Source organism: Ambystoma mexicanum, chromosome 2q (assembly GCF_040938575.1).
Source record: "Ambystoma mexicanum isolate Mex_15411 chromosome 2q, UKY_AmexF1_1, whole genome shotgun sequence".
Taxonomy (NCBI): domain Eukaryota; kingdom Metazoa; phylum Chordata; class Amphibia; order Caudata; family Ambystomatidae; genus Ambystoma; species Ambystoma mexicanum.
In genome coordinates this window covers 109,458,949-109,481,662 of record NC_090924.1, presented here as the reverse complement: position 1 = coordinate 109,481,662, position 22,714 = coordinate 109,458,949, and the positions used below count along the sequence as shown (strand labels likewise).

The 22,714-nt window shown below is 45.1% G+C and overlaps 1 protein-coding gene across 2 annotated transcripts in view; it reads right to left on the bottom strand.

The window, feature by feature from the left end:
• Window positions 1-22,714, bottom strand: part of TELO2 (telomere maintenance 2) — an 890,041-nt gene that overhangs the window by 263,931 nt on the left and 603,396 nt on the right. For both annotated transcript variants that reach the window (XM_069646967.1, XM_069646968.1), the window contains 3 exons: window positions 16,544-16,660; window positions 15,373-15,444; window positions 9,036-9,218 (listed from right to left, as the gene is read on the bottom strand). In XM_069646967.1, coding sequence (XP_069503068.1) covers window positions 9,036-9,218; window positions 15,373-15,444; window positions 16,544-16,660 — 372 coding nt within the window. The remainder of the gene's footprint in view (window positions 1-9,035; window positions 9,219-15,372; window positions 15,445-16,543; window positions 16,661-22,714) is intronic.

Here is a 22,714-nt window from a genome sequence, read left to right as displayed (position 1 = left end):
TCTGCGTGTCTGGGGTGGGCAGGAAGTGAGGGAGGTGCCCAAAACTCCCTGTGCTTAGTCTCCTAGGAGACCCAAATGCACTCTGGCGTGATTGGCTGCCTGACTGTCCGGCAAGGACAGCCACCCTGCTGGGTGAGTGGCAGCTGGGCTGGAATGAAAGGGAGAAAACTGTTTCAAAGGCGAGTCTCTTGGACTGGAAAGCAGAGTCGACCACTGGAACAAAAGAACGAAGACGAGCTGGAAGAGGACGGCTGCTGCAACTCATGGACCGTTGGTTTGCCCGGTGATGCCCTGCTGCAGGTCAGAATTGCCAAGTTCATCTCGACAGAGAAGCCCCTTCAAGGACGACTTCTTCCTTTGAGTTGGTGGGACGAATCAATTTGTAAGCCACCTGGATACCATTCTCAGAGCTGGTTAGGATTAACCACGGGGAAGGACACCAGCTTGTGTGCTTGACTACAGCTACTCGAACCGAAGATCTTCCATTTTGCCAGCTTGCTTGACCCGACCCAGCGCAGTGCAGGAGTCCCCCGACGTCCTCCCTCTTGCCCCCACGACTTAGGCTCGGGAAAAGTGAGATCTGCAGGAACTGCCAGGAACCAACGTCTTCATCTGCATCTTTTCTTCATATTAAGGTACTGTGCCAACCCGTTTGAGAGAACTTACCTCTCGCGGTGAAAGTTGGTGAAACTTTCCCAACTTGCAGGCCTAATCAGCTTGTGACCCAACATATGATTCTTTTTCGTACAAACTACTTCTGAGAACTTCGGCAAAGACTTTACCGTTTACTACAAGAAAAGCTCTTTCCTATCCAAGACACTAGCCCATTGACTTTGGCCTAGGCCTATTGAACTGAATCGAGTCCTCTAGTGAACTGAAACTATTTGCACTGCCCAAGAAAGTATTTGTGATCTATTCTATTAAATTGTGCCTTCGTCCTCCTATTTAAAGTGACTGAAATGTCATTTTGCTCCTATTTCAGGGGAGCCCAATTTACTTATAAACTTATTGGGTTGGTACTGAAGTGTATTTGTGTATGATATTAAGTTGCCTACTTCTACTGAATGTTTTCTAAATAACTGTGTAATAAATTAATAAGTGTTTTACCAAGAAACCTTGAGAGTAAGTGTCTACTTGAACCACTGTGATTGTAAGACCTCTGTGTAACCTCTTGTACTGCTCACATTCCCTCTTGTGATAAGCGTGGCTGCTCAGCTCACTACCAAAAACTGTGTAGTACAGACTTACACCAAGGAATGGTTTTGCTTACACCTGTAGTCCTAATTGTATGTGGTGGTCCCAGATGGTACAGCATGCAATTCTGCCAACACTGGTGGCAAGCGGTGAGGATAAAGTATAGTTGTTACATTGAGAGTGCTGCTCTTACCTTTGTTCTAGTAACCTTCACAATGCTAAGCACCACTAGAAAAGCAAATGTTTTATAATGCCAAATATGGATAACTACAAACAGGAAGCCCTGATCATGCTAACAGTAGATCAACTGAAATATATGGGTAAAGTCAGGTCTCTCTCTGTTAAAGGCAAGAAAAATGAATCGATTGAAAAATTGTTGAATCATCAAAGACTGGGAGGTAGAGCTATAACCCCTACACCCCCCCTCACCAAATGTGGATAGTGTTGATGAGGATGATAATGATTCAGAGTCTAACTCTAATGTTATTGATGAGCTAGAAGAGTCAGATCAGTCTCAGGATGTGAGCCCCACTGCACCTCTACCCACTTTAGGCCATCAATCTATAGCCACAGGGACCCTACCAGGTCCAGTACTGAGTCCAGAATGTGTCTCTCATGAATAAATTAGACTTGAGTTTGAGTTCAAAAGGCTCCAAATGCAAACTGAAAGTAAACATCAAGAAACAAAACTCAGAGAAATGGATATGCATCATGCTCTTGAAATTAAGAAATTGTCTCTTGAAAATGGTTCTATCCCAGAGTCTTCTAGGTCTTCCAGTCCTAAGAGACCTTGCATGCCTAAAGAAGCTATGAGTATGTATGAGGTGAGACTTGATATTTTGGATTGGTTGGCTCCCCCATGTTACAACTGATGCTGTAATGGAGGTGGGGGAACTTGAAAGATTGGAGTATGAAAATGTGAAGCTAGCTTTGATAGCTAGATTTAGGAAAACTCCTTCCAAGTACCTTTAGAGGTTTAGGACCCTCAAAAAGCATGATTGTACCCCTTGGGCTACCTGGGTGTGTGAATGTTTGAAGAACTTAGATGGTTGGGTAAAGGGTTACATAGTTAACACTTTTGAAGGAATGAGAAATCCTGAGCTGAGACAGCACTTGACTGACTCTAAGGAAATTGATCCAAAGAAGTTAGCAAAGGCTGCTGACTTGTGGGTTGCCAACAGGGCTACTCAAAAGGATTCTGGGACAACTCAGAAGAAGGATGATGGGAAGCAGCACGCTCTCAGTTTCTACATTACCAGATTGGCAAAACTGAGACAGAATGATGAGTTGTTTGTGGGCTATACAGGTCATAAACTGGGTCTAGCCACCACCAAACAAATCGTCTCTAGTTGGATTATTTTGACAATTTCAGAGTATTACAGACTGGCCGTTAAAGACCCCCCGGAACACCTAGAGGCTCACTCAACCAGGGGTATTGCAACTTCATCTGCTTTGCACAGGGGAGTTCCCATAAAGGAAATTTGTGGAGCTGCCACATGGTCGTCTGCACACACCTTTACTTCAATTTTACTCCCTCCTCCAAATAAGGTAACTGCTTTGGGGGTGTATCAAAGATAAGGAATATGTGGGAGGACACAATCCATTCGAAGAAAAAATTACTTACCCATGGTAACATTATTTCGACTGAATGTTCCTCCCACATATTCCTTATCGCCCTTCCCAACCGACCCCACAGTAAAACTTCCCTTGTGGTTACAGTCTGCGCTCTTGCAAGGGGAGTAGGCATCTTACTCAAGACAGTGCTTCGCTCTTCAAAATGGAACTGAGCAACAGGCACTGCGTGCGCTACTTATACCAGTGATATGACGTCGACGTCAGGACGGAGTCCTCCGAGGGACATCGACTCGACCAGGCTTCGACACACAGCGCCCTCTACTGGGGAAAAACATTTTCCAGAGCAGCAAGCTGGATATTAGGAAATACCAAAGATAAGGAATACGCGGGAGGAAATATCCAGTCGAAGAACGTTACCATGGGCAAGTAACTTGTTCTTCTCCTGCATTGCCCATGGAACCCCAAACATTTTGCATTTGTTTCTGTATCCTAAACTGACTTTTTACAGTGGAGCACAGCCTTCAGCTGCACTGCACTGGGCTTTCATTGTTATGCGGTAATGGGGCATCTCCTTCTGGCCGTCAGAACTGACAAACTGTGTTTCTCTTAGTCTTTCAACTTTGTTGCCACCTGTTTGTAACATATCATTACGCAAAGTACCTTACAGTACCGCGCAATAGAGTCTTTGTGTTTTATGGCCCTAGACACGTTTTAATGAATGTTTGGAACAGACTGCTGGCAGCAGTAGCCTTTTCTTGTATTTGTGTAACTTTTTACTGAGCCATACCGCGTTTACTGCATGACTGTGGCTAGTGTCTAATATGGCCGTGCCACAAGGTCTTCTGTCTGTTCCTTTAGCCATATTTTCCCTTGCCCTTCCCCCTGAGCTTCTAGAGCCGGGATGTCTTTATTTGGGCATTCAGTTGCATGACAAAGCTCCTTTCGCATGTCACTACAAGTCACGTGTGTAGGTACCCGGGAAGTGCCCTGGAATTGTCTGGTCCCAGTTCACACTCCTGGTGCCAAAGTGGCTGGTACACATGAGAACCCCATGAGATGTTGATCGCGTCCTATTCACCTTGGGACCCGCTTCCGCGGCGAACACAGTGGACTTGGACTTGCGGTTCTTGGCCTTATCTTGGGCCCCCACGCATGAGGCGCCCTGACAGGACTTAGAAGACCGCTCTTCGGACCGGCCGGTCCCGGGTGAGGAATGACCCTGCTTGCCATACGGGCCCGAGGCCTTGGCATTGTGCCACGCCGCCAGTCTACTGTGCCTGTCCCTCGTCATCTCTGTTAGGCAGAAACCTGTGAGTTCCCTCTGGGACCACTGCAAAAGATTTAAGACTACAGGTGTTTAGCAGTAAACCCACTTGGTAGCAGCCTGTACCACACAGATTCACTTGGTAGCTGTGGCTGAGCAGTCAGACTTCCCTCAAGAAGAGTTAGGCAGTATACAGAGTATTCCCAATAGGTCAAAAGAACACAGTAGAACAAGCAAACACTGACCAGAGCTTGGTGTAAAAGAGATATAATTAATTATTTAAAACCACATCTAATAAAACACACAGGCACTAATATTAAGCAGTTCAAAAACACGGTCACTAAAAGATATACACTCCCTTAAAAGAATATTAGACAAGTCTTAAGTAAAGCCCCACTTATTTTCAGACAGCGGTGAGCGCTTAACGCAGATGGCACTCTAATAATTTGGTTTAAAAGGGAGAGAAAGGCAGAGTATAAATTGAAACAGATCCCAACACTTTCACAAGAACACAGCAAGAGAGGAAGGCAGAATCAAACCGTGAAGTTAGAGTTCAGAAAGCCGGATCCACTTTAAGAGGATCAGAACGAAATGTGTCCAAGGTCACATGGTTGAAAAGTGCACAAAAGTCTCGAAAAGGTCCAGAAAGAGTTGGACCAAAGGAAAGGGACCAGTTAGATGGTCAAGGCGGCCAGCCCAGTCCAGAAGGTTAAGGGATTATTATTACCTTGTAGCAATCTTTAGAAAGGGAGGCCTGGCGGACATGGTACCTTAAAGTGGTGAGAATACTCCAGCGGGGGCAGTTGTTCCTGGCAGCGGATGCAAGTCGGTGCTTCGTCCGGGGGAAGAGAGGATCTCGTTGGGGAGGAAGACAGGAGTCCGTTGCACTGCCGGAGCGGTCCTTTTATTCGCGGTCCAGTGGTAAGTGGCTATCCGGTTGCCGGGGTGCTTGGCACGGGAAATTCGACCACAAGAAGTCCTGGGAATTCGAGGAAAAGAAGGTAAACTGGTTGTGCCCACCAGTCAGGGGAAGAAGACTCTCCAGCCGGGAGATCTTCTCTGTCGTCGGGAAGTGGTGAGTCGGTTCTGCAAGGCTCCACCGGTGGTGTCGTCGTAGCAGGTCGGCTCAGCTTCTCCCTCGTCGGATTCTCAGGTCCTGTGGCGACTTCTGAAGTTCCAGTCCCAAAAGCCCTGCTTTTATGCAGCACACCCCCATTCACTTAGCCTAGCTGTGAATCAAACATGCTAAGTGGTGAGCCAGCCGGCTCACCACTTGGGCCAATCACACAAGAGTGCGACTTGAGTTACCAAGGTAACTCGGTCCAGGGTGCCTAAACCCCCTCCTACGCCCCCTGTGGTACCCAGACAGAGTGGCACCACTTTTGGAGGCTTCTGTGGAGAAGCCTGCCAAAACGTGGAACAAAGGGCTCGACTTGGGTTGGAGTCACAGAAGAGAACAAAAACGCCATTTTAGAATCGAGTTCTGGCAAAAAATACCAACCGGCGAATTAATATTAAATAAATAAACCGGAGGTATGTTCGAGGCTATGAGAATTAAATAATTAAAGTTGGTAGCCACGAACAATGGGAAAATCCCATAGAGATATATTTGCGGTCGAATATTAGAGGTAGTATCCACTGCCACCAGCCGAAACACGATCAGGGGGGACGGAAACGTGCCCCCTCCACTAACAGACCCCGGGGCAATCGAATTGCCCCAACCAGTACGTCCACAATATGATGGTTTGTACTGGTTTCTGTTCATAATTTGGGACTAGTAAAGCCAATGGTGACTTTACATGCCCTGGGAGACAGTAGTCAGTCCCAGGGTATGGAGTCTATGGTGGGGTGTCACTATGACACCCCTGTGTCACTGCACTGAGGGTGCTGTGTAACACACATAGTAAAAACACATGAGACCCTATGGAGTAAAGGACCCCATAGCCCATAAAACACATTAACAGTCAAAGGAACACCATAAATCATGTCCAAGAGTGGGAGAAAAAGAGTCTCACTCTTGGCAGGAGAAATAAACAAACTCCAGAAATCCAGCAAAGCTGCTGGGGGACTCACTAGGTTAGGAAATTCAGCCTAAACAGAGAATTCTCCCTAACAATCTCCTTGGAGAACCCGAAGCAAATTTTGCACTCGACCTCCTTGTGGTCCGGGTGCAGGCAGTAGAGGCATTGTGGGTGCTTGTCCTCCACAAACACGTTCTGTCGCCTGCATTTGGTGCAGGGCTTGGAAGCAGAACCTTCCCCCCATCTCATCATGGTAGGAGGGCGCGAAGTAGGCCGGATGGCCTTATAGAATCTTCGACGATCTTCGCTCTTGAGGGGCACTGAACTCACTGACAACGGATCCCCGCTGTCAGTAGATTTAGAAGTGAGGGCACAGGCTCTTTAGAAACAAAAATTGAATTTTTTTCCATTGAAAACTAGGAAAAAAACATACAAATAGCTCGGAGGACAAACTCAAGGACTCCCAGCACTGAAGCATGCAGTAAAAATCTGAAGATGGCTGCCAGAGGAGGGGCTTAGGGAGAGGACTGTCATTGGATGGGGGCTCCCCCAATAATAATGTCACAGCAAATGAGTGGCGCGGTAGCTTTTAGTTTTGTTTTCAAACACATGGTTTAATAGATCACAAGCAGACGAAGCAGAATTCACATGGCCGAATGATAGACACCTTTTTAAACAGCAAAATAAATCTAAAAGCGCATTGCCATGAGATAACCTCTTCGCCAAGATCACCATACCTAGAAGCAGGAAGGCTGCATAATTGTTGCTCAACATTTAGACAGATGTTGCAAAAGATTGACATCCATGTGAAATAAGGGCTGGAAAGCCATAATCATCTATTGGAAGCAGGTTTTTACAGTCGGCCTGTCACATATGTCCACATCCCGTTGCTCTGTCGTTCAATTACGCTGCCTGTATGTCAATGCCAAAGTCATTTTAATACACTCTTTTTCGATTGACATGGTTATTATTAGAAGTTTGCAAAAAAAAAAATGCACCAACACCACAATGGAAGAAAAGACTTGTATTACTGGCATTAGTAACAGACAAACCAAGTTCTCACTCGCTCCAAGATGCACATCTTGTCATCTTATATCAGTGCAATCACTATTGTTGGTGTGACACAAAGCCAGCAGGTCTGTACACTCTGTACTTGTAAAGTATTTGTAGACAGTGGGTCACCGATATGACAGGCCCAATAATGTGAAGGAAACCACTGGGATCCCTCGACCACCGGGTGCAGCGAAACCACTGCTTCGGATGTGTAGGACGCTTTGCCAGAAAGAAACGTGATCAGGCTACCATTTGGAGAAAATAAAATGAGACCTCTCCAGCCCCATTCTTACAGAACTATCGGAAGATTTCCAATAGAAAGACTGGCCCCCAAAGAAGAGATACATGGATATCGAGCCATAGAACTCACCTCTCTATCCTTCGTCCACTTCACCGCTGCCTAGCCTCCTCATCTGACCAAGCAGGAAGTGCACAGCATAATTCCTATTCCACTTACGGTCACGCTCACTCCTTTATCTACCTTTTTTCCAGTTTCCTCTTCTAACTGGGAATAGAAAAGAGACTGGACTGTCATCAGCTTTCAAATGAGTACTGGTACGTTGCTCTGGGACGGTTACAGTTCCCCATATTGTAACTTCCAGCGGCACATGGCAGAGGCCCAGAAAGTATCAATGTGCTCTAAAAGAAGGGCAGATTCACTAAGGATAGATGCGCGGCATAACACATGGTGAAAGGGGTATGATAGAAGGGAAACTGAGTAAAGGGCACCACACCGTTACCTAAAAAGGGAGTTTGTATTGTAATCAGAGGAGACATCGGGAAACAGAAACCATATCCAGGTTACCGCACTGGGCGAATACTTGCCTCAAGGCACGTATAAACAAGATGGCTGCCTCCATGGAAGAGCTCAAAGAGTTCTGAGCTGGGCAGGAATGAGTGGGATTAGCCATAGGGATTACACTGAATAGGGGCAGGGAATGGGAGAGATTACAACAGCGTATCCCTCCTCAAATGTCATCTCCATTGGAAAAGCATTACAGATGCTCATTCAAAGCCCATATTTGAAGCTATTATGTTAAAGCTATTATTTTCAATGACAATATTTTCGGTTAAAAGGTAGAGCTTTCAGCGCCACATAATAGCCCAAACTCACTAGAAATAGACCTATCACAAGTGGAAGAGGACCACAAGAGAGATTGGGACAAGTCAGCGTTTCTGGGGGTACTGCTCTCAACAAACCTGGCTGTCAAGGGAAAACCAAATGCAGGACACGCAGGAGTGTAAGCAGATTTATCCTGGTATTGGTTGCACCTCCCTTAGCCTACCCTAGAAACTATCTGACCGATACCCAGAAAAGAGAGCACAATTTTGAAACTTGATCTTTGACCCAAGCCGACGGATGGGTGGGCACATTGATAAGGCCAGAAGGGAAAGCATGTAGCTGCCCAAGAGACTTGTCAAATACAGAGGGCAGCATTTTGGCTGCACCACAAGACAGACTGAGGATGACAGCAAAGTGGCTGCACTACAAATTCCAGAACAAGGAAAGACGGCGGAAGCCAGCCTGACACTCAGCCCCTACTTGTTGAATTTAGGTGGGACTGAGGACTCTGATTGTTGGTGTAAAGCACCTTGGGAGAGAGGCCTTGTCGCTTATTAAATTACATCCTGAGGACTTTTCCTTAGAAGCCTTTTGTTTGATGGTACCAGACAGGGACAGCCTGGGCGTTACTCATCCCGCTCCCCAATGACTAAGAAAAAAGATGAGCCTATTTTCCCTAAAAACTGTGTTGACAAGCCAGGAAATTCAGCCACTCATGACAAGGAATACAAATACACACAACCCTATCATTGCATAAGGCCAGAAAATGCCACAGTCACTTAACTGTTCATCTCCTATGCTCTGAAGCACACAAGTAACACAAAATGGATACAGAACCTTTCACAGCACGGCCACTTGATCTTACCTTAGCAAAACGCCTGGTCTTTCTTTGAATTCTTTCATCCACAATCCTCCTCCAGTCCTGCTGTGCACCGCTAGTGGCATCTGAACTCAATGTGGATGAGAGTAGCTCTATGGCAGGGCGTGTGGCATCCGGTGAGGTGGTAGTTTTGGGCTGTGAGAGCTCCTGTGCTGCCGACGCCAAAACCTGATGAGAAAATGCATTAACCACTTTTTAAGTCACATCCTTCTCAAGTGTGTTTATGGACAGATACTTCCCTAACCCAGCATACAGGCCCGTGACTGCAGTAATAATGCAGTGGACTGGTATAACAAATTAATGCCAGTAGCGTCTCTCCTCACAATACAGGCCTTACAGTACACATAAGGGTACATAACAAGGGTGTCTGTGGTTCTCTTTCAAACATCATGAGATAGGCAATAGGCAAAGACACAAAAAGCCCCTCCGTCTGAGTAACAACATTTCCTATTTGGTTGTCTCATCTGTAATATAGGGCAGGTGTGGTATCTTTTAAAGTCCCAAAAGGGGTTCTCCTGCAGGTGAAGGCTAGAGGGAATTTCTCTTCAGCGTACATACGGACTTATTACAGCTCAGGGTTGATATTTTATTTACAATATTATGTATCCTACATAGTTCCTTAGAAACATGGCCATTTCCTCAAGAATGATCAAATGCCCTCCTACAGTAACAGTGGACTGGATGTAATTAGATTGAGTATATATCTCGCAGGGTACATCTGGAGTTGTTACTCCCCTATGGCAAAGTTGCTTGGCCCCACTGGGCCGAGGACAGACTTGGAGTGAGAAAGAAGAGGATGCAGTTTAGTACCTATGCACTGTTGGCTGTGGAACACAGAGACCTAATTCACATCTTGCAGCCTTCCTACTTGACAACAATGTATTATCCTTGGCAAATGGATTGGTCTTCATGTACGCTATGTACATTATCTTCGAACGTTGTGAGTACTTACTAACAAAATAAGGGTCCAAAAAACACTGTGCTTCCACATTTAGTGAGCATCAAGAATACCCCATGTATTTCAAACATACTAACCGCAAAGTATAAGGGAGACCCACAAATAAGTCCTGGAGACATAAACAGCGTTTATGCCTATTTCCCTTAGAATTGCACCAGAACTCAAGAGCTAGTTGTTCCTTCAAAGTAACTCCCCGGACATTTGCTGCAACCAGCTCTGCTTGGATCTATGTGATTATCTCCCCAAAAAATTACTGAAGCCAAAGATACTGAATTTCCTTGCGCACATTTCCACGCATATATATGCGAGTCGGGGACGACGCCCGCAGTCAGGCCCCCCTCTCGCCCATACTCTCCATACATTATTACCCTAAATCCCCACCACACATATAATTGCATAGAAATGCGCAGTAAACATTTAGGCATTTTCAGCCTCTGTATTTTTTGCCGCAAAATTATGGGGTGACGCCGCTCTGCTTTACTCAGCTTGCTACAATTTGGATGAAATAGTTGAAATCAAACTCTGGTAATAAGAAACAAACACCCAGTTCGCTTAGGAGAATAAGCAATTTTTGATACACTGGGCCAATAGCAGAAGACTAAGAACTGTTGGAACATTGGCATAAAAAGCATTTCACCTTCTTACTCCCAGTCATACTCCTCACTCAATTTGTTTAATCTTTATTGTTAACGAGTGAGGACTGAGATATCAGGGCTACAATGCAAGCTGATGAGTGAAGAGGATGACTGAGGAGTTCTGAATGGCAGAAATTAGCATGTTCCTTATTGTACATGGGGGGAGGGAATATATTAGGATATTCACATTACTCCTCATCACGCCTCCGTCTCACCTCATCCTGCTACCACTAACAACCAGTCCATGTCACCGTTTTGTTTTACTTCTAATCAGCGCCTCTAGACCTTTTGTTCTTGTAAAAGCCTTTTCTAACCATAGATTATATATCTCTTACTTGACTCATTCAAATTGTCAGAACTACTTATATCAGGCATTGCCCAACGACTTTGTAAACAATGCACATACTTAGCCATCCACATTGGACTCTAGTTTATGCAATATTGCTATGCTAGTTCTACCTAAATAGCTGTTTGTATACACCTATGTATTTACCATTACAGACAAGAGGTTGCGCAAAGACCAAGACACGCCCATCTGAATGAGCGGAAATTAACATATTTTCTACATTGATCTCATTAACTTGTAAGTACAATTCTTGTCATACCAATCACATCATATTAAGTTGCATTGTTATAATCAGCACAAGACCCAAATGCTCCACATCTGATCCTTCCCGTTTCCTTCTTCTTCCTCCCAGACTACCCCAGCATCATTTCACCCATCAATCCTCCTGAAGAACCGCCGAGATCCTGCGGCGGGGAAACACGTGTTGAGGAATTGTATTGCTCTGTTCTGCTCCACACTGCCAAATATAGTCCATCACAGGACTATCCTTCCAAAGGAATATCTCAACTAAAGAGACTAACTCACCGACTTTGAAAATCAGGATTGATCAACCATTGAGGCTACAGCCAAATTTATAATTTTCTTTTTGTAACCTTGACTTAGTGACATCAACTAAGCACTCTCTTCAAGTCTCAGCCAATTTGTAATTTCTTTTGAAAACTAGTTAAAGCAACCAAGGACAACTCAAGCATCAACCAATTTGGAAATCTATCCTTAAGAAACCTGGAATATATTTTCAACACTTAGTGCAAACAACTAAGGATAACACAAACTTGAAATTGACTGGATTTAATTACAGCATCAGCGGAAACAAGCCAACCAGGACTCCATTAAAGCTTGCTGATCCGTGCTTTAACCAAGGGCCTTGACTTTATAAAACTATACCTTAGGCAATAAAGAATTTCTGACTCTTAGTATAAGGCTGTACCACCTGATAGTAGGGTAGCAATGACAGAGCAGCCAAGCTTATTTTAGGAGGGAGAGAGGGCTGTAGATCGGTACAAAGAAATTGTAATATACATATAGTCCAAAGAAAAATTGATACACTGATGTATTGTAAAAATAATGGTTTATTTTATATACACATAGGGAAAGATACATCTTTGGAAAAGTAAGTACTACAGCATAACTCATAAACACAATGATAAAAACCAACACTCTATTTATGGCATGCAAACCAAAGTATAACCTTATTTAAAAGGGCAATAGGCAGATCAGGTGAGTCAAACCTAATGATACACATGAATAATGGCAGCATGCTATTTATGAGGAGTAAAATCAAATAATAAACAAATCCTAATGGTAGACTTTTAGAAGGGAAGCAACTGGTCGAGGTGAGTAAACCCTATTGGTAGACTTTACACTTATTCAGTTTCAGGAATAATAAAGAAATACCAACTCAATTATTTTCTAGCGGAGGGGAACACAATTCAAAGGTAAGTAACTAACTTTTCAAAGGGTCAACAAGGAACTCAAAGGTAAGTAAGAACTTGGTAACACTTTGGAACATATTCTGTTTCAGGAATCAAAGTTAAACAATAACACCTTTCAGTCAGTCAATATGTTTATTCGGATCCATGGTCCATCAAACACATACAAAATACAACAACAAAATGTTGAGAAAATCCCATTCCTCATAAAATTCTAAATAAAATATCAATCAAAGCACATTACATAACAATATACAATAACATAATACAAACATTTAATAAAATCCCTTACCTAGAGAATAAAACAATGTGCAAGGAGGACAATACCTAGAATATGAGCATTCACAGTAAGGACAAAATGCAAAGTCCCAGACTTCCCCTGGAGGTGTTCGGGGGGGGGGGATGCTACATCAAAATTAATGATAGTTTACTATACATCTACATCCTTTAGGTTAACAGCCATTTCCTGTAATGCATGGCTCTTTTAAGAAAAGACAATAAGGCCCACGCAATTAAAACAGAGTCAGCAGTCAAAAGAAACAAAACTGCAGGCTTATAGGATCGGATGTTAGCTTCCCGTAAGACCGGCAGAATGGTCAACCATCTGATGCTGCTGTATCCAAGGCAGAACAGTGACAGATGGGCCAAGTCCTCTTGTTCGCCTCCAAATACTGGGCACCCCATTGAATTGGAATATGCACTCCATTTAGCTGTGTTCCCCCTCAACTGCAGGCAGTCAAATCTTGCACGGGTAATCAACCAACAGTCTTTCTTAGTAGAGCCCCATATTAGGTAGGGCTGTATCTCTTTCACATGGCTAATCACTGCATGCTCTTTATCAGAGTTAGTAGGGAATTCCATAAAGGTCCTTTTCATTAAAAACTCCTCCCCCAGAATACATTTATACTGCCTCATCTGGACTTTGGTCACCAAGGCGTCTGGGGGCGCGAAGAGCCCTGATGTTACTCTGGGACAAAGCCTTATCAATATAATCAAGCCACAGTATTTTACACAATAAGTACTTTGCAACACTTGCTATATTTTAAGTCAGAAGCCTTATCTTTTAAAGTCCTTCAATATTCTAAGGCATGAGTGATCTCAGAAGCAGAAGAGGGACCCTGGTGGTCCAGGAGTCAACATTAGGCAGGTCAGAATAGGGCACAGATGCAGTAAGTCAGAATTCCAGAGGATATCTCATCGAGCAAGTGAGTTCAGACTTCAGAGTTCATAGAAATAGTTCAGTGACTTCGTAGAAGGCTCCCTAGATGCATTCCAGCATTAGGCCTGGCCGAACGGTATGGGCAAACTCCCGAACACACAAATCACCCACACAGGATCGACACAAGACTTTAGGTTAGTATTACCCAAGCCAACGCAGTACATCAGCAGTGAAAAAAAATTGCAGACGGACGCTTTCATGATGCAGCAGCACAGGACCCAGGCTCTGGATTGTTGGTGGTAGTGGCGAAATAGCAGACAATGGATGTGAACTTGCAGCAGCAGTCGACAGAAAAGGCTCCCAGCAAAGGATTACTCTGCGTTTCTCGTAGCTTTGTGGATTTGGGGCCCTTTTACAGGCATCAGATGAAGGACTGTTGTCACCGGTAGGATTCTCCACACTAACCTGGTCCTGAACTCGGTGAGGGGCGTTCAAGCATTCAAATCGTGTCTCTGGAGGTCCAGCAGGAGTCTTCAAGGTTTCAGTGAGAATCCGAATTCGGAAGACATCGCACAGCCTCAGGCTCGAGGTCGCATGGTATTGGCGGTTAGCAAGCCACGAACGTCACAGAACGTCGTGGGTCTCACCAGCCTCTGGGTAGGGGTTGTCTTCGGGACCCCCAGGTCGCATGGAAAGAAGCGTCAGAACAGGCTCTGGTTACACAGCAGGCATCTCTGGTTGCTGGAATCAGTTACACCCATCTTTTCCTTCATCTTCCTCTTCGGATTCAGCTACAGTGGTTGACTTGTCTTCAGGTTCCAGAATCGGACATTTATACAGGAACCCACACATAACTTCTGCAAACTCTCCCTGCAGTTTACAGAAAGGGGGAGTGGCTTTCCAATCAGAACAGCTAGCTCCCCAGTAGGAACTGGTTCCTTTCGGGCACAGCAGACGACAAAGGGCTGCAGAGTTTCAGACTCCTCCTTCACTTCCTGGAGCCTCAGCGGTCTACACAAAGGGTTCCCGCCAAAGACAAAACTTTAACTGGGACCTACCTCACCTAGAACGGCAGAAGAAGACGAAAGAAAGGACAAGCACACTACAAATGGCAAAAAAGAAAGAAGCCCCCATTCTAGCCGTCTGGTGACCCTTCTGTGTATTACCACATCTGGTTTGACAGCCTACATTGATGTTAACTAAACAGACAAAGTATATCCACTGCCACCAGCCATAAGAGTTAGCTTGCCACAGTAACAGAGATGTTACTAGGTCAGTGAGAAAGGGTATACCATGTATCTGCCAGGCTTTCCACATAAGGTGAGGAGTGCTGGTTTCACATATAAAATGTAAAGAGGATGGAAAACAAGATAAAATAAAAATACTTTTAAAACAACACCTGAATAACCCCCAAACTCCCTGTTTCTACTGCCTTTTTAACTTCCCCCCAACTACGCCACCATTTTTAATCCTTTACCCCACCCCCATATATACTTTTACTTTAAAATTCAATTTTTTGTCATTATTTAGGTGTCGTTTAAAAAGTATGTCGTTATTTTTTTCCATTATAAACAATGAATACCCAAAATGACACCCATAAAACGAGTAATAGAAAGGGTGAGTGGGGAAAAGGTTCCCACTCACTTGGGAACATGGACAAATGATCACCAAGTGCACCAAAAAGTTCTGGGGATCTAACAGGGGAGAATATTTAGCATAGAAGTGAACATCTACCCTAAAAGCAGAAACGTGTCCAGGTGTTGAAAGAAGGCAACAGGGCTGCCCAACACTTACATCCAGGATGTCCATGCGCTGACGCAGGCTATAGTTCATGGCATAGAATTGCGCTATGAGATACTGAGAAACCTGTGGGTGCAAAAGAAATACCTTAATGCAAGAAAGTAATCAACATGTTTACAAGTTCACAGAAGTGACTGAACATCTCTTACACAGGTGGCATACCTAGCAATCACACCAAGCCTGCAACAGATTATAAGTAGAACGCTTCCAAAAAGGCCACCTTTTCCATACAATCATAAACCCCTGTTTTTGATCTTGCACTACTAAAATGGTGATAGCAACCACTCTGGATTCAATCTATGTATCCATTGAGCTCACACAGAGTTGGATTTACATACAGTAAACCCTTCAGATTATAGAAACTGATCAATGAAGGAGTATGCTACACAGCTCTCCACAACATGCAGATCAGTTGATACACTACACCTTGGGCCTGCAGCACTCACCTCCACTACAGTATATCGACCGGCACATATTGCTGCTGAGTACAGACCCACACACACCATTTCATCCATGCATCTCACTCCCAACTTGCAATAGCCCGTGCCATTCTAGTGGTAGATTCCTATAGACTCACATGGCCATGCTTTGCTGTGGTTGGCTCCAGCATGCAGCCCTCACCAAAAGCATCTCCTCACTGAACTGCACAATTCCAGCTCTGAAGTCTGCAGTACAGTCCTCTGCTAAAGAACCTCAGGCCTGCCATGCAGCACCGCTGAAGATTTAGTATGGAAACTCCCAATGCACAGCTCTGACAATGTGCCTCACTCTTAAGGTGCAGCAGCAGGTGCTATCTTATTACTCGAGACCTAAACATAAGCCTCATCAATGTACCTTCTTCCTGAATAGCTTTTTCTTCAGTAAATGAGATCCATGCACACTTCTGCCAGAGCATCTTAATTCTCCTATGAAGAACAACTCACACACAGCTAATGCACCTCAAACCAGACCCGTAGCTCCCTATGTTACTTCAGTGCTGAAAACCCAAGATCCACTTCAATGAACCTCTTGATGATGCATCAGAGACCTCACATTCCACACCATTGCTATTACAGAAAGAAAGAAAACCTGTCACTGAATTCTTGAAGAACAGTACAAGCAATAAGTGTGTGAGATGAAAGAGTGAAGATGAAGGAAGAAATACAAAATAAAAAAAAACACTCACCGGGACAGGATCGATGATGGTGACAGCCACCAGAGCCCTGTGGCGTTGATGCACAAATTGTGCAAGGCTGCCCTTATCCTCCAAGTGCAGGAGCACTTTGGCCAGCTCCACACTCACCTAGGGGCACAAGAAACATGATATCAGATTGCAGTTATCCACATTCCCCCATTGCCATCTTATTCGGCCTACTGGTTTTGGCAATTATATCAAACAGACCAATTTACCATTAAGTCAGTGTTACAACAAACTTTCAAAATGCAAATAATTCACAAGAGGGCCTTAAACATGTCATTTTGCCTTGGCAGAAAATGTGAGGAGCTGGTAAAGCAAAACAAAAGAGGTGATGGCTGGAAGGTTTAGAATGAATCTTAACCTCTGGGCAACCCTCAAGACCATCGTTCTTCACCTGCCTGCCAAGCCATTACAGAAAGAGGAAAGACAATATGCAAATCAGGCTTGGTCCCACCCCCAAAAGGGAAGTCCAGCCCGACCTTCTAGATCACATCACTTCTGCACGAGACCACAAGCATCCCCAAACATGGCTGGACCCCTTTTGCAATGGCCAGACTGGCTAAAAATCTGTTGTGCGGAAGGGTGCCTAGAGCAATGCTGGTGGTTCAGATTCATTGAAAACATCCCACCCATCTCTTTTGTGGTTATAGTTTGTCTCACTAGGTGAGAGAGGGTATGCCCAGACGTGGGTCCCTTGCTTGCTGCCCCATAGGGATCTAAGCTGCACCTCATTGAGGAGGCCCAACAAGGCTGAAACATGTCTGGGGTTGCTTGTGTTTCCGTGCAGAGGGGACCTGGCCTAGCAGTTCGGGTTGGTCTGCTACCATTGGTGACAGTACCTGACTGATGTGCAAATGGCTGACCCCTTTTGCAATGGCAGACGGGCTAAGAACGGTGGTGTGGAAGGTTGCCTAGAGCAATGCCAGTGGTTCAGATTCATTCCAAACCTTCCACCCATTACTTTTGCGGTTAGATTTTGTCTCACTAAGGGAGAGAGGCCTGAGGTGGGTCCCTTACTTGCTGTGCCATAGGGAACCAATCTGCACCTCAGTGCGGAAGCCCAATAAGGCTGAAACATGTCTGCGGTTGCCTGTGTTTCCGTGCAGAGGGGACCTAGCCTAGCAGTTCGGGTTGGGCTGTTACCATTGGTGGCAGTACTTGACTTATTTGCATATGTGTTAGGCAGAAACCTGTGCAGTTCCCTCTGGGACCACTGCAAAAGATTTACGACTACAGGTGTTTGGCAGTAAACCCACTACGTAGCAGTCTGTACCACACAGATTCACTTAGTAGCTGTGGCTGAGCTGTCAGACTTCCCTCAAGAAGAGTTAGGCAGTATACAGAGTATTCACAATAGGTCAAAAGAACACAGTAGAACAAGCAAACACTGACCAGAGCCGGGTGTAAAAGAGATATAATTATTTATTTAAAACCACATCTAATAAAACACACAGGCACTAATATTAAGCAGTTCAAAAACACGGTCACTAAAAGATATACACTCCCTTAAAAGAATATTAGACAAGTCTTAAGTAAAGCCCCACTTATTTTCAGACAGCGGAGAGTGCTTAACGCAGATGGCACTCTAATAATTCGGTATAAAAGGGAGAGAAAGGCAGAGCATTAATTGAAAGAGGTCCCAACACTTTCAAAAGAACACAGCCGGAGAGGAAGGCAGAGTCAAACCATGAAGTTAGAGTTCAGAAAGCCGGATCCACTTTAAGAGGATCAGAAAAAAATGTGTCCAAGGTCACACGGTTGAAAAGTGCACAAAAGTCTTGAAAAGGTTCAGAAAGAGTTGGACCAAAAGAAAGGGACCAGTTAGATGGTCAAGGCGGCCAGCCCAGTCCAGAAGGTTAAGGAATTATTATTACCTTGTAGCAATCTTTAGAAAGAGAGGCCTGGCGGACACGGTACCTTAAAGTGGTGAGAATACTCCAGCGGGGCAGTTGTTCCTGGCAGCGGATGCAAGTTGGTGCTTCGTCCGGGGGAAGAGAGGATCTCGTCAGGGAGGAAGACAGGAGTCCGTTGCACTGCCAGGGAAGAAACCAGCCACAGAGTTCTCAGTTAAAAGGAGCGGTCCTTTTATTCGCGGTCCAGTGGTAAGTGGCTATCCGGTTGCCGGGGTGCTAGGCACGAGCAATTCGACCACAAGACGTCCTGCGATGTGAGGAAAAGAAGGTAAACTGGTTGTGCCCACCAGTCAGGGGAAGAAGACTCTCCAGCCGGGAGATCTTCTCTGTCGTCGGGAAGTGGTGAGTCGGTTCTGCAGGGCTCCACCGGTGGTGTCGTCGTAGCAGGTCGGCTCAGCTTTTCCCTCGTCGGATTCTCAGGTCCTGTGGCGACTTCTGAAGTTCCAGTCCCAAAAGCCCTCCAGGAGAAGCCCGCCAAAAAGTGGAACAAAGGGCTCGACTTGGGTTGGAGTCACAGAAGAGAACAAAAATGCCATTTTAGAATCGAGTTCTGGCAAAAAATACCAACCGGCGAATTAATATAAATAAATAAACCGGCGGTATGTTTGAGGCTATGAGAATTAAATAATTAAAGTTGGTAGCCTCGAACAATGGGAAAATCCCATAGCGATATATTTGCGGTCGAATATTACAGGTAGTATCCACTGCCACCAGCCGAAACACGATCAGGGGGGACGGAGACGTGCCCCCTCGACTAACAGACCCCGGGGCAATCGAATTGCCCCGACCAGTACGTCCACAATATGATGGTTTGTACTGGTTTCTGTTCATAATTTGGGACTAGAAAAGCCAATGGTGACTTTACATGCCCTGGGAGACAATAGTCAGTCCCAGGGTATGGAGTCTATGGTGGGGTGTCACTATGACACCCCTGTGTCACTGCACTGAGTGTGCTGTGTAACACATATAGTAAAAACACATGAGACCCTATGGAGTAAAGGAGCCCATAAAACACAGTAACAGTCAAAGGAACACCACAAATAATGCCCAAAAGTGGGAGAAAAAGGGTCTCACTCTTGGCAGGAGAAAAAAAACCAAACTCCAGAAATCCAGCAAAGCTGCTGGGGGACTCACTAGGTTAGGAAATTCAGCCTAAACAGAGAATTCTCCCTAACAATATGGGTGGACCTCTTTTGCAATGTCGCAGACAGCCTAAAAAACGGTGGTGTGGAAGATTGCCCAGAGTAATGCCAGTGGTTCACATTCATCTAATCACTTTTGTGGTTAAAGGAGCTGGTAAAAGTAAGTCAAGGCTATGTCTCCAAACCTTATCTCACTTGTGTTTCTAAGCAAAGGAACTTAAGAAAAACCAAGGAGAAAATAAAAAGTGGAAAACAAGGGAATGTGATCATGTTCTTTTCCATCTGCCATACACTATCAGCGAAATCATTGAGGTGAAATAGTGGCAAAAAACAAACAATGAGGAAATGAGAGAGCAGGAAAAGAAAAGTGAGCATAATGACGCTAAGAAAAAAGAAAAAAGAGAGAGGAGCCAAGGAATGGAAATGAAGAAATGGTGGTAGAAGTAAAAACAATGGATAAAAAGAAGAAAAAAAAAAGAGGTGAAAGGTTGTGAGGTTGCAAAGCAGGAAAAATGAAGCAAAACGGGAGGAAGGTGCAACTGAAGGAAGGTGAATGAAAGGAACAGGCAAGTTGAGAGAAAAGGACTGACATAAAAGATGAAAAGAAGGGAACAGAAATAGAAGGAAGAAAAATAGTTGAAGAGAGCAAACGAGCAAGGAAAAGAAAAAACGAAAGCAGAGGGAGAATGCATAGGTGGGGCAGGATGCGAGGGTAGCGCGAAAGGAAGAACAAGAGAATGACAGCGAATTTGGAGATTAGTTGATGGAAGGCATGCAGTTATAGACACTGCAAATTGGAGATTAGTTGATGGGAGACACGCAGTTATAGACACTGCTAATTGGAGATTAGTTGATGGAAGACACGCAGTTGCAGACACTGCTAATTGGAGATTAGTTGGTGTAAGGCACGCAGTTACAGACACTGCTAATTGGAGATTAGTTGATGGCGGCACGCAGTTACAGACACTGCTAATTGGAGATTAGTTGATGGGAGGCACGCAGTTACATACACTGCTAATTGGAGATTAGTTGATGTAAGGAAGAAAGTTACAGACACTGCTAATTGGAGATTATTTGGTGTCCAGCAATGGGCACGCAGTTACAGACACTGCTAATTGGAGATTAGTTGATGGCGGCACACAGTTACAGACACTGCTAATTGGAGATTAGTTGGTGGGAAGCACTGGGCACGCAGTCACAGACACTGCTAATTGGAAATGAGTTGATGGCAGCACGCAGTTACAGACGCTGCTAATTGGAGATTAGTTGATGGGAGGTACGCAGTTACAGACACTGCTAATTGGAGATTAGTTGATGGCGGCACGCAGTTACAGACACTGCTAATTGGAGATTAGTTGGTGGGAGGAACGCAGTTACAGACACTGCTAATTGGAGATTAGTTGATGGGAGACACGCAGTTACAGACACTGCTAATTGGAGATTAGTGGGTGTAAGGCACGCAGTTACAGACACTGCCAATTGGAGATTAGTTGATGGGAGACACGCAGTTACATACACTGCTAATTGAAGAGTAGTTGATGTAAGGCACAAAGTTACAGACACTACTAATTGGAGATTAGTTGGTGGGAAGCACTGGGCACGCAGTCACAGACACTGCTAATTGGAGATGAGTTGATGGCAGCACGCAGTTACAGACACTGCTAATTGGAGATTAGTTGATGGGAGACACGTAGTTACAGACACTGCTAATTGGAGATTAGTTGATGGGAGGCGGGCTGTTACAGACACTGCTAATTGGAGATTAGTTGGTGGGAAACACTGGGCATGCAGTCACAGACACTGCTAATTGGAGACTAGTGGATGGCAGCACGCAGTTACATACACTGCTAATTGGAGATTAGTCGATGGGAGACACGCAGTTACAGACACTGCTAATTGGAGATTAGTTGGTGGGAAGCACCGGGCACAAAGTTGCAGACACTGCTAATTGGCGATTAATTGGTGGGAGGCACGCAGTTACAGACACTGCTAATTGGAGATTAGTTGATGGGAGACACGCAGTTACAGACACTGCTAATTGGAGATTAGTTGATGGGAGACACGTAGTTACATACACTGCTAATTGAAGATTAGTTGATGGGAGGAGCACTGTTACAGACACTGCTAATTGGAGATTAGTTGATGGGAAGCACAGGGCACGCAGTCACAGACACTGCTAATTGGAGATTAGTTGATGGCAGCACGCAGTTACATACATTGCTAATTGGAGATTAGTTGATGGGAGGAGCACTGTTACAGACTCTGCTAATTGGAGATTAGTTGATGGGAGGCACGCAGTTACAGACACTGCTAATTGGAGATTAGTTGATTTAAGGCAGAAATTTACAGATACTGCTAATTGTAGATTAGTTGGTGGCAAGCACTGGGCAAGCAGTCACAGACACTGATAATTGGACATTGGACTGCATTTGCAGTCAAGGACACTTCGTTTTTGCAAAGATTGGAACAATAGTGAGTCCCAGCACCTCGAGTCACTCAGGACTCTTACCGCCCGCAGCTTCGTTCCCAGGAGGGGGCGGACCTTGGCGAAGCATCATGTGACCTGACCAGCCTTCAAAACCTACCTGTAACCAGGCGAGCGCTGCGTTTGCAGTCAAGGACACTTCGTTTTTGGAAAGATTGGAACAATAGTGAGTCCCAGCACCTCGAGTCACTCAGGACTCTTACCGCCCGCAGCTTCGTTCCCAGGAGGGGGCGGAGCTTGGCGAAGCATCACGTGACCTGACCAGCCTTCAAAACCCACCTGTAACCAGGCGAGCGCTGCGTTTGCAGTCAAGGACACTTCGTTTTTGCAAAGATTGGAACAGTAGTGAGTCCCAGCACCTCGAGTCACTCAGGACTCTTACCGCCTGCAGCTTCGTTCCCAGGAGGGGGCGGAGCTTGGCGAAGCATCACGTGACCTGACCAGCCTTCAAAACCCACCTGTAACCAGGCGAGCGCTGCGTTTGCAGTCAAGGACACTTCGTTTTTGCAAAGATTGGAACAATAGTGAGTCCCAGCACCTCGAGTCACTCAGGACTCTTACCGCCCGCAGCTTCGTTCCCAGGAGGGGGCGGAGCTTGGCGAAGCATCACGTGACCTGA